The 13374-nt window shown below is 36.0% G+C and overlaps 1 protein-coding gene across 5 annotated transcripts in view; it reads right to left on the bottom strand.

The window, feature by feature from the left end:
* The window catches only part of NIPBL (NIPBL cohesin loading factor), a 204388-nt gene that overhangs the window by 45928 nt on the left and 145086 nt on the right, over positions 1-13374 (bottom strand). For all 5 annotated transcript variants that reach the window (XM_037128962.2, XM_053657314.1, XM_053657315.1 and 2 more), the window contains 7 exons: positions 10124-10355; positions 9197-9348; positions 8553-8633; positions 7740-7840; positions 6151-6289; positions 1114-1196; positions 395-527 (listed from right to left, as the gene is read on the bottom strand). In XM_037128962.2, the coding sequence (XP_036984857.2) occupies positions 395-527; positions 1114-1196; positions 6151-6289; positions 7740-7840; positions 8553-8633; positions 9197-9348; positions 10124-10355 (921 nt within the window). The remainder of the gene's footprint in view (positions 1-394; positions 528-1113; positions 1197-6150; positions 6290-7739; positions 7841-8552; positions 8634-9196; positions 9349-10123; positions 10356-13374) is intronic.

The raw sequence follows: 13374 nt of genomic DNA on the forward strand, positions 1-13374 counted from the left end.
CATGTCAATCAGTTTCATGCTTTGAAATGAATTAGCTACAATAACTTATGACTCAGTATTGAGATGCTTTAACTAATAATATAAAGGTTCCAAACAAACAAAACAAAAAACACCCCCAAAATAAAAAACAAAACAGAACAACAACAAAAAACCCAACTGATTCTGAAGCTCTATTAATATTTTATGTAATGAAATGAAAGCACCAAAGTCACAACATTTTGGTTTTCTACAAGGTACTGACAATATTGTGTACAATTATGCACATGCAAAAATAGAGATGCAATGGTCATATTTCCTTACACATTTTTAAAGAATTCATCATCTGTGAATCAGAGTACATCCTCATTATGTTGTCTTCTAGTAATCTAATAATCTTTAAATGCTATACTCTTACCAACAGTCTCCCTAACAAACTAAGGAGTAGTTCAGCAGCTGGCCATTCAGGCTTATTGACTGTTGAAAGAAGATCTTGAACAAAATTTTCAAATAGGGGTCTGTAATCTTCTTCACCTTGTTTACTACCACATCTGTTCAGAGACAAATAATAAAAAGGTTATCAATTTAGGTGACTTGTTGACCAATATGACTGAAATTTTGCTGAGTTTTCTCTTCTATATATCTAATAACAAGGTATTAGGAGTACATAAAAACATGGTTTAAAATAAATTATTTCTCAAACTTCATCCCCCCCCCCCCAAGCCCTCCCAGTATAGGGAATTAATTTATTAACATTGCTTTCCGGTAAGTATAACACATTTTGAAAAATGACCACTGTTTTACTATGACATCACCATACATTTTTATGGAGGCTAAGTAGCCTCTTTCTACAACTTTCCTATTCAATTAGCATGCCCCAAAATTTACTAAAAAGAAGAAAAAGTACAGAATTTCAATCTAGTACTTTAACTTTTGAAGAACAACATATAAGCAAGTTAACAAAATTTTAGATTTTTAATATTCCAAGTACCTCATTTTAAAGATTAAAAAAATCAAGAGCCAGAAAGATATAAACAAGGTTCAGATTATGGTAGAAAATTCAATAAACTTTTTACTTAAAATAAACTATTCCCTACACTTGGCAAAATAAAAATCAGATAAGACTACAACACTTACTTTTTAAGGAAGATGGAAAGAAAATTTTGAGCTGTTCGCATGGCCGTTTCGTAAGAGTTGGTAATGACAACATCTTGGTCAACCTAGATTGAGAAAATAAATTTATACAGAGATAAGAAATAACCAACAAATAAAACCGCAGTTGCTAATGTTCTGTTATTACTGAATATAGGTAACATATTTATTTTTTAAATGTTAGCTGTTTATAATATTATAATTGTCTCAATTGCCATCCTACTCCCTCATGCAATCCTCACACTGTTGTCCATGTCCACAGGTCATGCATGTATGTTCTTTGGTTATTCTATTCCCTATTTTGTACTTTACATCCCCATGACTGTTCTGTAATTACCAGTTTGACCTTCTTAATCCCTTCATCTTTTGCACCCACATCCCTGACCCCTCTTCCATCTGGCAACCATCAAAACATTCTCTGTATGATTCTGTTTCTGTTCTGCTTGTTTATATTTTTAGATTTAGTTATTGATAGATATGTACTCATTGCCATTTTATTGTTCATATTTTTAACCTTCTTCTTCTTCTTCTTCTTAAAGAAGACCTTTTAACATTTCATGTGGTACTGGTTTGGTGATGATGAACTCCTTTAGCTTCTTCTCTGGGAAGCTCTTTATCTGTCCTTCCATTCTAAATGATGGCTTTGCTAGGTAGAGTAATCTTGGTTGTAGATCCTTGCTTTTCATCGAGTTGAGTATTTCTTACCAATCCCTTTTGGGCTGCAAAGTTTCTTTTGAGAAATTAGCCAACAATCTTATGGGAGCGCCCTTGGAGGTAACTGTTTTTTACCTTTTTTAAAAAAACATTATTTATTTATTTTTAGGCAGAGGGGAATGGAGGGAGGAAGACAAGCATCACTGTGTGGTGCTTCTGAGCCACACCAGCCAGGACACTAACTGCTTTTCTCTTGCTGCTTTTAAGATTCTCTCTTGTATAAACCTTTGCCATTTTAATTATGATGTGTCTTGGTGTGAACCTCTTTGCATCCATCTTGTTTGGGACTTTCTGTGCCTCCTGGACTTGTATGTCTATTTCTTTCACCAAGTTAGGGAAGTTTTCTGTCATTATTTTTTTCATATAGGTTTCCAATTTCTTGCTCTCTCTCCTCCTTCCTGTACCCCTATGACACAAATGTTGGTATACTTGGAGTTTTCCCAGAGGTTTCTTATATATCTGGGAAAAATCTTTTTGAATTTTTTCTTTTTGCTGTTCCAACTGGTTGTTTTTTGCTTCCTTATATTCCAAATTGCTGATTTGATTCTCAGCTTCATCTACTCTACTGCTGATACCCTGTAAATTGTTCTTTATTTCAATTAATGTATCCTTTGTTTCTGACTGGGTCTTTTTTATGCTGTTGAGGTTCTCACTAAGTTCTCTGAGCATCCTCATAACTAGTGTTTTGAACTATGCATCCAGGAGGTTGTTTGCCTCCATTTTACTTAGTTCTTCCTCTGGAGTTTTGTTCTGTTTTCGTTTTTTTTTTTCCCCTCTTTTCATTTGGTCCTGTTTCTTTGTCTCCTCACTTTGGCAGCTTCTCTGTGTTTGTGTTTATGTATTAGGTAGAGCTGCTACCTCTCCCAGGCTTGGTAGAGTGGCCTAGTGTAGTAGGTGTCCTGCATGTCCCAGTGGCACAGCCTCCCCTATAACCCAAGCTGGGTACTCAAAGTGCTCCTACTGTGTGTGGGCTGTGTACACCTTCCTTTTGTATTTGAGCCTTGATTGCTGTTGCCATGTCCGAGGTCAGCCACCACCTGTGTTTTTTCCAGAGTCACACAGCATAAGCTACAAAGCAATATGCAGATGGCTGATACTTGTGCTAGGCTTGGAGGTGCCCAGGAGAGGCCAAGCTGTGAACCATGGCTGGCTGGTGCCTGGCCTGGGGCAACTCAGTGAGAGGTATGGGGCTCACTGAAGCCAGCTGCTGCTTGTTTGAGAGAATTTAGGAAAATCTGAAGCATGAGTAAAGACAAGTCAGTGGGTAAAGACAAGTCAGTTGTATGGAAAAGCCACTGTAAAACAGCTTGGGTGGGCCTGAAGGCCAAGTGGAGCAAACAGAGTGAGTCAGGTTAATGAAGTATCAGATACAGTGCCTGCCTGCTCAGGAGTAAGGGTTGGGTAAGGGGTAGGGCTGTAAAAGGCATAATGGCCTTGGCCAGCACTTCTACCTGGGAGAAAGCTCCCTCCCAGCTCTCATTTTAATGCTGGACAATTCAGATCCTCCCCATGTGGCTCTGTTGCCTTTCAAGCTGCTGCCCTGGCAATGGAGCTCAGAGGCAGTGAGTCCAAAGTAAGCCTGTGCATGAGCCCTTTAGCCCTAGACTGCAGAAGCTTGTCTTTGATAGCCCCAATGTCTGCTGGATTTACAGCTAGATGTTATGGAGACTTATCTTCCTGGAACTTGAACCCTGGGCTGGGGGGGGCCCTGGAACCTCTCACTCCTGAGATATCCCTCTGATTTTCATCTTCCATACATGTGTGGGACTAGCCTGTTCCCCATCTCTGTCCTGCCTACTAGTCTCAATGTGATTTCTTCTTTAATTCCATAGTCGTAGGACTTCCATTTAGCTTCATGTATGATGGTTCTGAATGATGACTGATTTATAGTTTAGTGGTAATTTTGATGTGGTTGTGTGAGGAGGTGAGCTATGTTTACCTACACCACAACTGTGGCTAGAAGCCTGGTAATACATTTAAATACTAAAATGCTAACTATTGTTTTACATATAGAGAGAAAGGCTACATCACCATATTAAACATATTTTAATACTTTATAAAAATAAAATAAAAATATTGAGTTCATATTAGTTTATTAAAATATGTAAGAGTGACAAATGTGGTTAACAAATGCAATATTAATAATTGCTTATCATGATCTAGGCAAGAACAAGAAAGTGATTGAAAATACAAAATCATTACAAGCTCTAAGTTTATGAAATGCTGGAATACAATACAAAAAAATTTAGCTCCTTTATTAGAAATTTAAAGGCTAGGATATAAACCAGTCATTCAAAGTTTTGAAAACCAAAGGGCAAATAAATATATGAAACAGCTCATGACTAACCAGGAAAATGCAAAATATGACATGGTATTTCACACTGGTCAGAGTAGGTAAAAATCAAAAGGTAAGAATGTAAACTGGAACACTACTTTGTTAAGCAAACTGACAAATTTCAGTAAAGTTGTATGCACACTATGATTTAATATTTTACTTCTAATTATATCTAGAGATGCTCTTGCTCAAAGTTATGATATAGTTATATGTATTTACCTCAAGTCAAAAAGAAATCTGCTGTTAGTAAATTATATCTGCTAAAACAATGTTGAGAAAAAAATTGGCTGTAAATATGTCAGGATATCACATATAAATTCAAAAAATAATTCTGTATCAAATATAGGCAGATAAATATTTAAACAAAAGGATTAAACACTCTTGTGATACTTATTGTGGATGGTTAAGGAAGGGAAGAGTGGAGAGAAAATAACTGGATTAGGAGGGGAAGGAGAAACAAGAGGGACCTAACTTTTTTGATATGCATTTTTTACTTAATTAATTATTCCTATTTCTTTTGGACTTGTTTGAAGCAATACTATAAAACCTACAAAAATTGTAAGTGCTGGGGTACAAAATCTACTAACCAACAACAGATCTTAGTTATAATTTACTTAACTGTGCAGTCATAAACTCCTTTTATACATAAATTAATTATATTACAATTATATATTAATATAGGTATTACATATTATAATATTCACTTTCACATTCATTATCTTACTTGAGTCTTACGAATTGGTAGGGTAGGCTTGTTAGGTACTATCATCACCATTTCATAGTGGAAGAAGCAAACTCAGATCAAAATGATCTGTTTGTTTCATCACTGATATATATTAATAGTCTAAACCAGAATTCAAGTCCTAAAGCCCAGCCATGAAGCCCTAAATAAGAACTTTAGTTCTATAAGAATGGCAGAGAAGCCTTGGCTGGTGTAGCTCAATGGATTGAGCACAAGCTAGAACCAAAGGGTGACCGGTCTGATTCCCAGTCAGGGCACATGCCTGGGTTGTGGGCCAGGTCCCCAGTGGGGGCCATGTGAGAGGCAACCATGTATTGATGTTTCTCTCCCTCTCTTCACCTTTCTCTAAAAATAAATAAATAAAACCTTAAAAAAAAAAAAAAGAATGGCAGAGAATATAAAGAGGGGGGGTGCACAAAAGAGCCAAATTTACTTATAAAAAATTATGTGTTTATTAGCCCTGGCTGGTGTAGCTCAGTGGATTGAATGTGGGCTGCAAACCAAAGGGTCGCCGGTTCAATTCCCAGTCAGGGCATATGCCTGGGTTGCAGGCCAGGTCCCCAGTGGGGGGCCACATGAGAGGCAACCACACATGGATGTTTCTCTCCCTCTCTTTCTCCCCCCCTTCCCCTCGCTCTAAAAGCAAATAAATAATTTAAAAAATTTATGTATTTATTCTTGCATGTTTAAAATTCAGTGACCTTCAAATTCAAAGTATAATACAATATTTTGATGCAATACACCTGATGAGATGATGTTTCTTGCACTGCTCAAAAACAGGTTTTTGAACTTGTCAATTTTGATGTCTTTTAACACTTCTCTTGTTTTTTGTTTCAACTCTTCCACATCAGCAAAATGTTAACCCTTTGAGGGCTTTTTTTTCCACTCAGGGAAACAAGCAAAAAAAAAAGTTGCTTGGGGCAGGATCGGGTGGGTGGGGGGTAATGGGGTAATGATGTTTTTGCTCATAAACTGCCAAACACTCAGTGCAGTGTGGGCAGGTGCACTTATAAATCGCCCATAATGAAATGAGCAAACACGCTGAAACTCTTTAAAAAATATTCACCAAAGCTGAATGCAACCTCTCACAACAATACCTGGTACACTGATACAAATGGGTTCTGAGAACTCTCACCTAGAGTGGGAAGCATGTACTACAAGGGGTCAATCCTCATGTATGTGCTTTTTCCTATAAAAGTACAAAATTATAAAACTTATAAACATTTCTTACTTTTTTATTTGAGTCCTCTTCTGAATTAGAGTCCTTCTCTGATGATGGCAAGTGTACTACACACTGAATTAATTGTAAAACCAGTGCTGTTACCATCTGAATATACATAGGCTCTCCATCCATATCACTACTGTTTAACCTTTAATGAAAAGGAAAATATTTAAATCATACAGAGTATAAAGAGAATTTCAATTTTGCATGTCATCCGTTACCTTTAACTTTTGGGATGCTTTCATTACCCATACTTCTAGGCATTAGCTTTAGTGCTTACAGTAGTATCATGTTTAATTATTTTTTTATTTTTTAAATTTTATTTAGTTATTTTTTAAGTACAGTTTTTTGTCTATTTTTCCCATCCCAGCCTCCCCCGTAATTATTTTTAATAAATTTAAAAAAATGCCAATTAAATCCCTATACATACTTAGATAATTAAAACAAAGGAAAATGAATTATTTAATATTTCCTTCCACATTTCATATGTACTAGAGATAAAACATTTATAATGAAAAATATAAAATACTTCTCAAAATAATTTTTTTAAATGAGAAAAGTCTTTCAGATTTCTAAATGCCCCTGCATTGTGGTATTCATTCTTACTAATATCTGATATAGTCAGTTCGTGATCATCTGTGCTACAGTGTAATTTCTATTAGATAAAATATAAAAAATCAAATTCTCAATCTTTTGTTAGAAAGATAAAAATATAGGAGTTCTTTTACATGTTGATAGCTTTTCTTCAGGTATAATAGACAAGATGTTTACCAATACACAATTAGTCTCAAAAATTAAGATAATAATTATTTTACAGAAGGCAGCCTTGAAAGCAATATAATTCTATATACCAGATTGACACATTTACTCACTTAAGAATATTATAATGATAGTTATGATAATGATGATGATTACCTATGACAACAAAGGCAATAATGCCAACCACAGCAGTGAACAACATCCTTAGTTATTTGGTGCTTAGTGCTTTAAAGCATTTAATCTTCATGTATACTTTCTACACTGCTGTTAGAGTAATCTTTTGGCTCTTTTAAAAACAGTATTTGGTGACTTTGTATTATATAAATTATTAAATGCAAGTTCCTCAGTGTAAAATCCTTAAACTGCCTCTGGCTCTTTAGAGCCAATTCCTTATTGCTCTTTTTATAGATGAGTGATTCTTAACTAGGGATGATTTTGCTTCTCAGGAGACATTTATCAACCAACCAAATGTTGGTTGTCACTTATTGGGAGGAGGAGTGTTGCTCTTGGCATCTAGTAGGTAGAAATGTCAGGGATGCTGCTAAGCATCCAAGTTACCAAGTACAGGAAAGCCCTGAACAACGAAGTATTATCTGGCCCCAAATGTCAATAACACCAAGACTGAAAAACCCTGCCATAGATCTTTACATTTGAGAATCAGTGAATTTCTTTAACTCACCCAAATATGTAGTTATTCCACACATCTAAGCTATTCTTATTCTCTTTTGAATGAACTCTCTTTTATTTGAATATTAAAGAATTGACAGAAATAATGAAAAATATATAAAGGCTACAATATAATGAAGCTCTCAATTATACTTGACCTTTGCTATAATTACCTGAAGTTCCTTAAACTCCTCTTGCTGGTTGGTAATCTTGCAAGTGAAGTAAAAATTTCTTCCAAAATTAACTGCCTATGTTTTTCATATCTTGAGAATACCTGTTTAGTATTACAAGATTCCAAATTAAAGTTTTTATAATTATTTGGAAGTAAAACAAAAATAATACTATACTGTGATAAAAATATAAAATATTAAAAAATGAAATATAAAACATTTCATTTAAAATGAAAATGTTTTCAAGATTTTCAATAGCAATGACTGAAATAACCTGCTTTTCTATGATTAATAACATTCTTATAGGAGTCAGAGTACAGAAAGATTCTACTGATTTTAAACAATTATGATTTTATATAAAATATTATAGATTACCAACTAAAAATATATATATATTTTATTTCTTATCCTTACAAAGGACATTTCTTTTCCATGGCTGTTAAAAAGAGGGCAAGGCGGGAGAGAGAGAGAAACATCGACGTGAGTGGAAAACATCAACTGGCTGCTTTCTTCCATGTGCCTGGACAACTGATCAAACCCACAACCTGGATGTGTGCTCTGACTGGGAATCAAACCTGCAACCTTTTGGTCTACAGGGCAACTCTCCAACTAACTGAGCCACACTAGCCAGGGCACTAACTAAAATATTTTTAAGTATTTAGAAGTGCTTAAAACCTAAGGGACACTGAAACAGTTTTTATGTTGAAATGAATTGATGGGAAACTCAAATTTGCATTGATTTTTACAAGTTTGGATTAAATGTTATCAATATTTTTCTTGCGGGATAAACTAAAAATATGGATTAATTATACTTACTGCAGTGACTAACTTAATGGCACACAATTGTAGTTCACTGACATTTTCCACAAAAAATGGTGTTATTCCCATTGATGATACCTGCACACACACATAACAAGAGTAATTAGTACACATCTCTAGTTGATTTCAGTAAGTCTACCTTACTAAATTCTAAAACATTCTCAAACTTACTGCAAAACACCAAAAGGGCATTTACTTCCCCTCACTAATCTGCACCTAGTTCTTTCTCTGATCCCTTTCATCTTCAAACACATTAGTATATACCCTCCTTCACAGCTGCAATTCCTCTAACTCCACCTTTTAGACTGATAAATGTCACAGAAATATAAAGAAACAAAAATACTGCTGCCATTCTGGATAAAAATGTCCTGACATATTTTAAGGAAAATGATAATATATCTTTCAAAGAATTAGGGTTTAGAATTTATACTACATTCATTCACCTATCTTCTGCACAAAATGTTTCTTTTTAAAACTTCCCTGGAATTTATTTCAATTTAAGATACATACTCTGCATGAAAAAAAAATTCACACAGTCCTGGTATTATTATCAAGTGAGTGAGGTTACACTGAACTCAAGAAGACTCTCTATTCTTAAATCATTTGGTCCATAAATATAAAAATGCTTCAAAATAACTTACCTGAAGAATTGTTGTATCTGTAAGAAGCTGGATCTCTAACAATTCTGATAAGCTGCTAACAATGTCACAAACTTTATTATAAAGCATTACTATTACTCTCTGCTTATGAGTAGAACACTTTGCCCGTTTTGCCTTTGAACTTAATATGCCTCCTAAAAAATTCAAAACAAGAAATATATAAACTTTTAATAATTTTTAATAAATAGTAATACAACTGTTTTCTGAATTAAAAGAATACACTTTTTTCCTACGTAAAAGCCTGGTAAATAAAGCTGGATATTTATTAAAAGAGAAAATTACTCTAGGTATGTCTAGTTAGATAGTAAATATTATTTTAACAGCACTGTATGGCACATTTCAGTGGCTATTAAATTCTTGTATTTAAAATATTACTTCATTTTTATTTTACTAATTGTAAGATTATGACATAGTAAGTTTCTATTTCCCTTTAAGTTAATTTGCAATTATTAAATGGGTAACTAATTGTAGATTATTCAGAAACGAAGTTTGTCCTCCTCTCTTCAACCACATACATGTTAACTATTTCACTGCTCATTTATAAAAGATTAGAAATAAAAGAATATGTATCCTGAGCCAATCCTTTTTATAGACAACTAATATTTTGAGTAAAATTAAGGGAAAGTAATAAATGGAACCAAAAGCTATATTATCTAGGATTCTTCCTTGACCAGTAGACACTACTTTATTATACATAAATAGGTGCTAAAGAAATAACTGAACAAACACTGGGATAACTAAGCTTTATATTCTAGTCAAATCAAAGGCAATGTTTATTACATTCTATGTAATCTAATTTGTATGCCATTTTAAGTCATTGCATTCTGATCCATCCAACATGGTAAAATTGTATAATAGATTATTTTGATATTATACTAAAAAACTGTCAATATAAAAGGGAAAACTAACCTCCATGAGGATCTAATCTGTAAACAGGATCATACTGAGGATAAAGTGTATTCTGCAAATGAAATTTAGTGTACTGTATAACTCTTTCAATTACATCCTCAATATATACAGCTTTTGGCATGTTAGGGGATGTCATAATGTTGATGGTTGTAAGACAGGCATCCGCTGATTTTGTAACTCTCTCCATAATAAGGTCTCTCCATAACCTTTCTTCTTCTTCGGTATCGTTATTCTATAAAACATTGTTAATGAAATGAAAACACATTTATTCCTTAAAATATAAAAAAAAAACAAATTATGATATATTTGATTTTCACAGGTGGAAAACATGGTAAGAGTTTTGATGTATGTATATTCTTTAAAAACATTAGGAATGAAGTATAAATACTAATATTGCTATTTTTCAACATAATATACTGTTTTTTAATTTCACCACTAGATGATATTCTAATGATAAAATTATAGTTACCTGTGTACTGTATCTACATCTAAGATTTTAGCTAGAGACTATAATTATATACATTAATTTTGTGTTTGGGGTATAAGCATTATGATAGTCAAAAGAACTTTATAAATTCTGATTGCTATTGTGAGAACAAAGCAAAAATTAACAATAACAAAAGGTAGAGCCTTATTTAAAAGTAGTAAAATGTTACTATCATTCTATACCTCTTTTCCAACGACACTGCATTTTTGAAACTGAGATTAAAAGCAATGATTATGCATACTACTGAAAACATAATTTACTTTCTTAAATGGATAATCCAACAACTGACTGAAGGCCACATTTTAATTTACACATCAGCAACCTGTGTTGCAATTGTGAAGGGGTACTTTTAATCTTACTTTATAAAGTAGAGGGTTTTACTTTATAAATAAAGTAATTAAAGCAGAGAGGGGCTTTCTAATCTTCAATGCCTAAAAACTTGATCACCTTTTTCCTAACTCTCCAGTTTTCTCTCATATTATTTCTTACATACCTACTTAAAAATAAGATAAAGTAGCTTTTTTTTTATATTAAAATTGCTGTTTGGGACTTCCGCCAAGATGGAGGCATAGGTGGATGTACCGTGCCTTCTCACACAACCAAGATTAGAGAAAACTAAATATTAGCAACAGAAAACACAGCCAAAACACGGAAAATTGAACTTTTCGGAAGTCCGTTAACAACAAATTCTTCAGCCTGACCGGTAAGGGGCGAAACCAGCGGCTGGCGGAGCAGGGTTGCACAGGAAAACTTGGTCAGACGCGCGGAATCCAGGTGCAGGGTTGCACCTAGTGAGCCTAGTGAGCGACCGAGCGAGCGACCACAGGGGAGACAGACAGCGGGGCAGCGGGGCTGCGTGTTGACTGAGGTCGCGCATTTGTGTGTGGGTGGACAGGCAAGGGAGTGGGCGGTTGGACCGGGCCGCAGGTCCCCACGGCGAGCGGCAGTGGAGGGCACCACCATTTCCCTGCTCTGACCCCACCTCCACATACCCCAGCGACTCTGAGTGGCCCAGCCCAGGTGAACCACCTAAGGCACTGCTCCTCCACACCCAGCTGTGGGAAGCGGCAGAGGGGGTTGCCATTTCCCCACTCTGGCCACGCCCCCACATACAGCGTCACAACCCAGCGACCTGGGAATCCAAGGCGCCGCTTCTCACACTTAAAGGGCCCCGAACAGACCAAGAATGGCACAGGAGGATCTCAGAGCCCCAGAGCCAATAGATCTAAGCGATGAAGAAATAGCAAAACTCACAGACGCACAGTTTAAAACACTGGTGATCAGGATCCTCACAGAACTGGTTGATTATAGCCACAAATTAGACAAATATATGAAGGCGAAACTAATTGAAATGAATGGAACTGCACAGGACACCAATAGCGATGAAAAGGAAACTGGGGCTCAAATCAATGGAGTGGACCAGAAGAAAGCAAATAATGGCCAAACAGAAAAGAGTCAAGAAGCAAGAATTCAAAGAAATGAGGAGAGTCTTAGGAACTTCAAGGACATCTTTAAACGCTCCAACATCCGAATTATAGGGGTACCAGAAGGGGGAAAGGCACAGCCACCAGTGGAAAACTTATTTGAACAAATAATAAAGGAGAATTTCCCCAATCTGGCAAAGGAAATAGACTTCCAGGAAATCCAGGAAGCTCAGAGAGTCCCAAAGAAGTTGGACCCAAGAAGGAACACACCAAGGCACATCATAATTACATTAGCCAAGATTAAAATGAAGGAGAGAATCCTAGAAGCAGCAAGAGATAAGGGGACAGTCACCTATAAAGGAGTCCCCATCAGACTGTCAGTGGATTTCTCAAAAGAGACCTTACAGGCAAGAAGGGGCTGGAAAGAGGTATTCCAAGTCATGAAATCTAAAGACCTACATCCAAGATTGCTCTATCCAGCAAAACTTTCATTTAAAATGGAAGGACAGATAAAGTGCTTCTCAGATAAGATCAAATTCAAGGAGTTCATCATCACAAAGCCCTTATTATATGAAATCTTAAAGGGACTTATCTAAGAAAAAGAAGTTAAAGAAACATGAACAGTGAAAGAACAACAAACTCACAGTTATTAACAACTACACCTAAAACAAAAGCAAACTAAAAGGACAGCTAGATCAGGAGTGGAAACATAGAAATGAAGATCTCAAGGAGGGTTAGCAACAGGGGAGTGGGAGGAGGAGAAGGGGGGAGAAGGTACAGAAAATAAGTAGCATAGACAGTAGATAGAAAATAGAGGGGGGGCAAGAATAGCATGGAAAATATAGAATCTAAAGGACTTGAGACACATGGTCATAAACTAAAGGGGGGGTAATGGTGGGGGTGAGGGGTAGGGTGGAGGGGAATAAAGGGGGAATAGAACAACTGTAACAGCATAATCAATAAAAAAATTTAAAAAAAAATTGCTGTTTGGAAGAGTCTGTTAAAGATTTGGTTTCAAGATGGCGGTGGACTAGGATGGAGCAGATACCAGTTCCTAGTACAAAAGAGACAGAAACCTATCCGATCGGAGGAGGTGAGGCCAGCAAGCCAGCAGTTGCCAAGCATATATGAAAATAAGAGACCAGAAACCTCATCAGTCACGGAGGAACCAGACGGTAGGGAGACAGCAGCGGTACAGTAGTCTCTGGGACGGAGCAGGGAGAAACAGCCGGTGCAGGGTAGGGGAACCAGCGCCCTGTGGCGAGAGCCCAAAGGCTCCTGGGACAGCCTTCAGCGCCCGGACGGCTCCCTCCCTGGAATTTTTCTGCCGGGCAGGCCGA

This window comes from Artibeus jamaicensis, unplaced genomic scaffold (assembly GCF_021234435.1).
Source record: "Artibeus jamaicensis isolate MK-2021 breed Jamaican fruit bat unplaced genomic scaffold, CSHL_Jam_final scaffold_369, whole genome shotgun sequence".
Classification (NCBI taxonomy): Eukaryota; Metazoa; Chordata; class Mammalia; order Chiroptera; family Phyllostomidae; genus Artibeus; species Artibeus jamaicensis.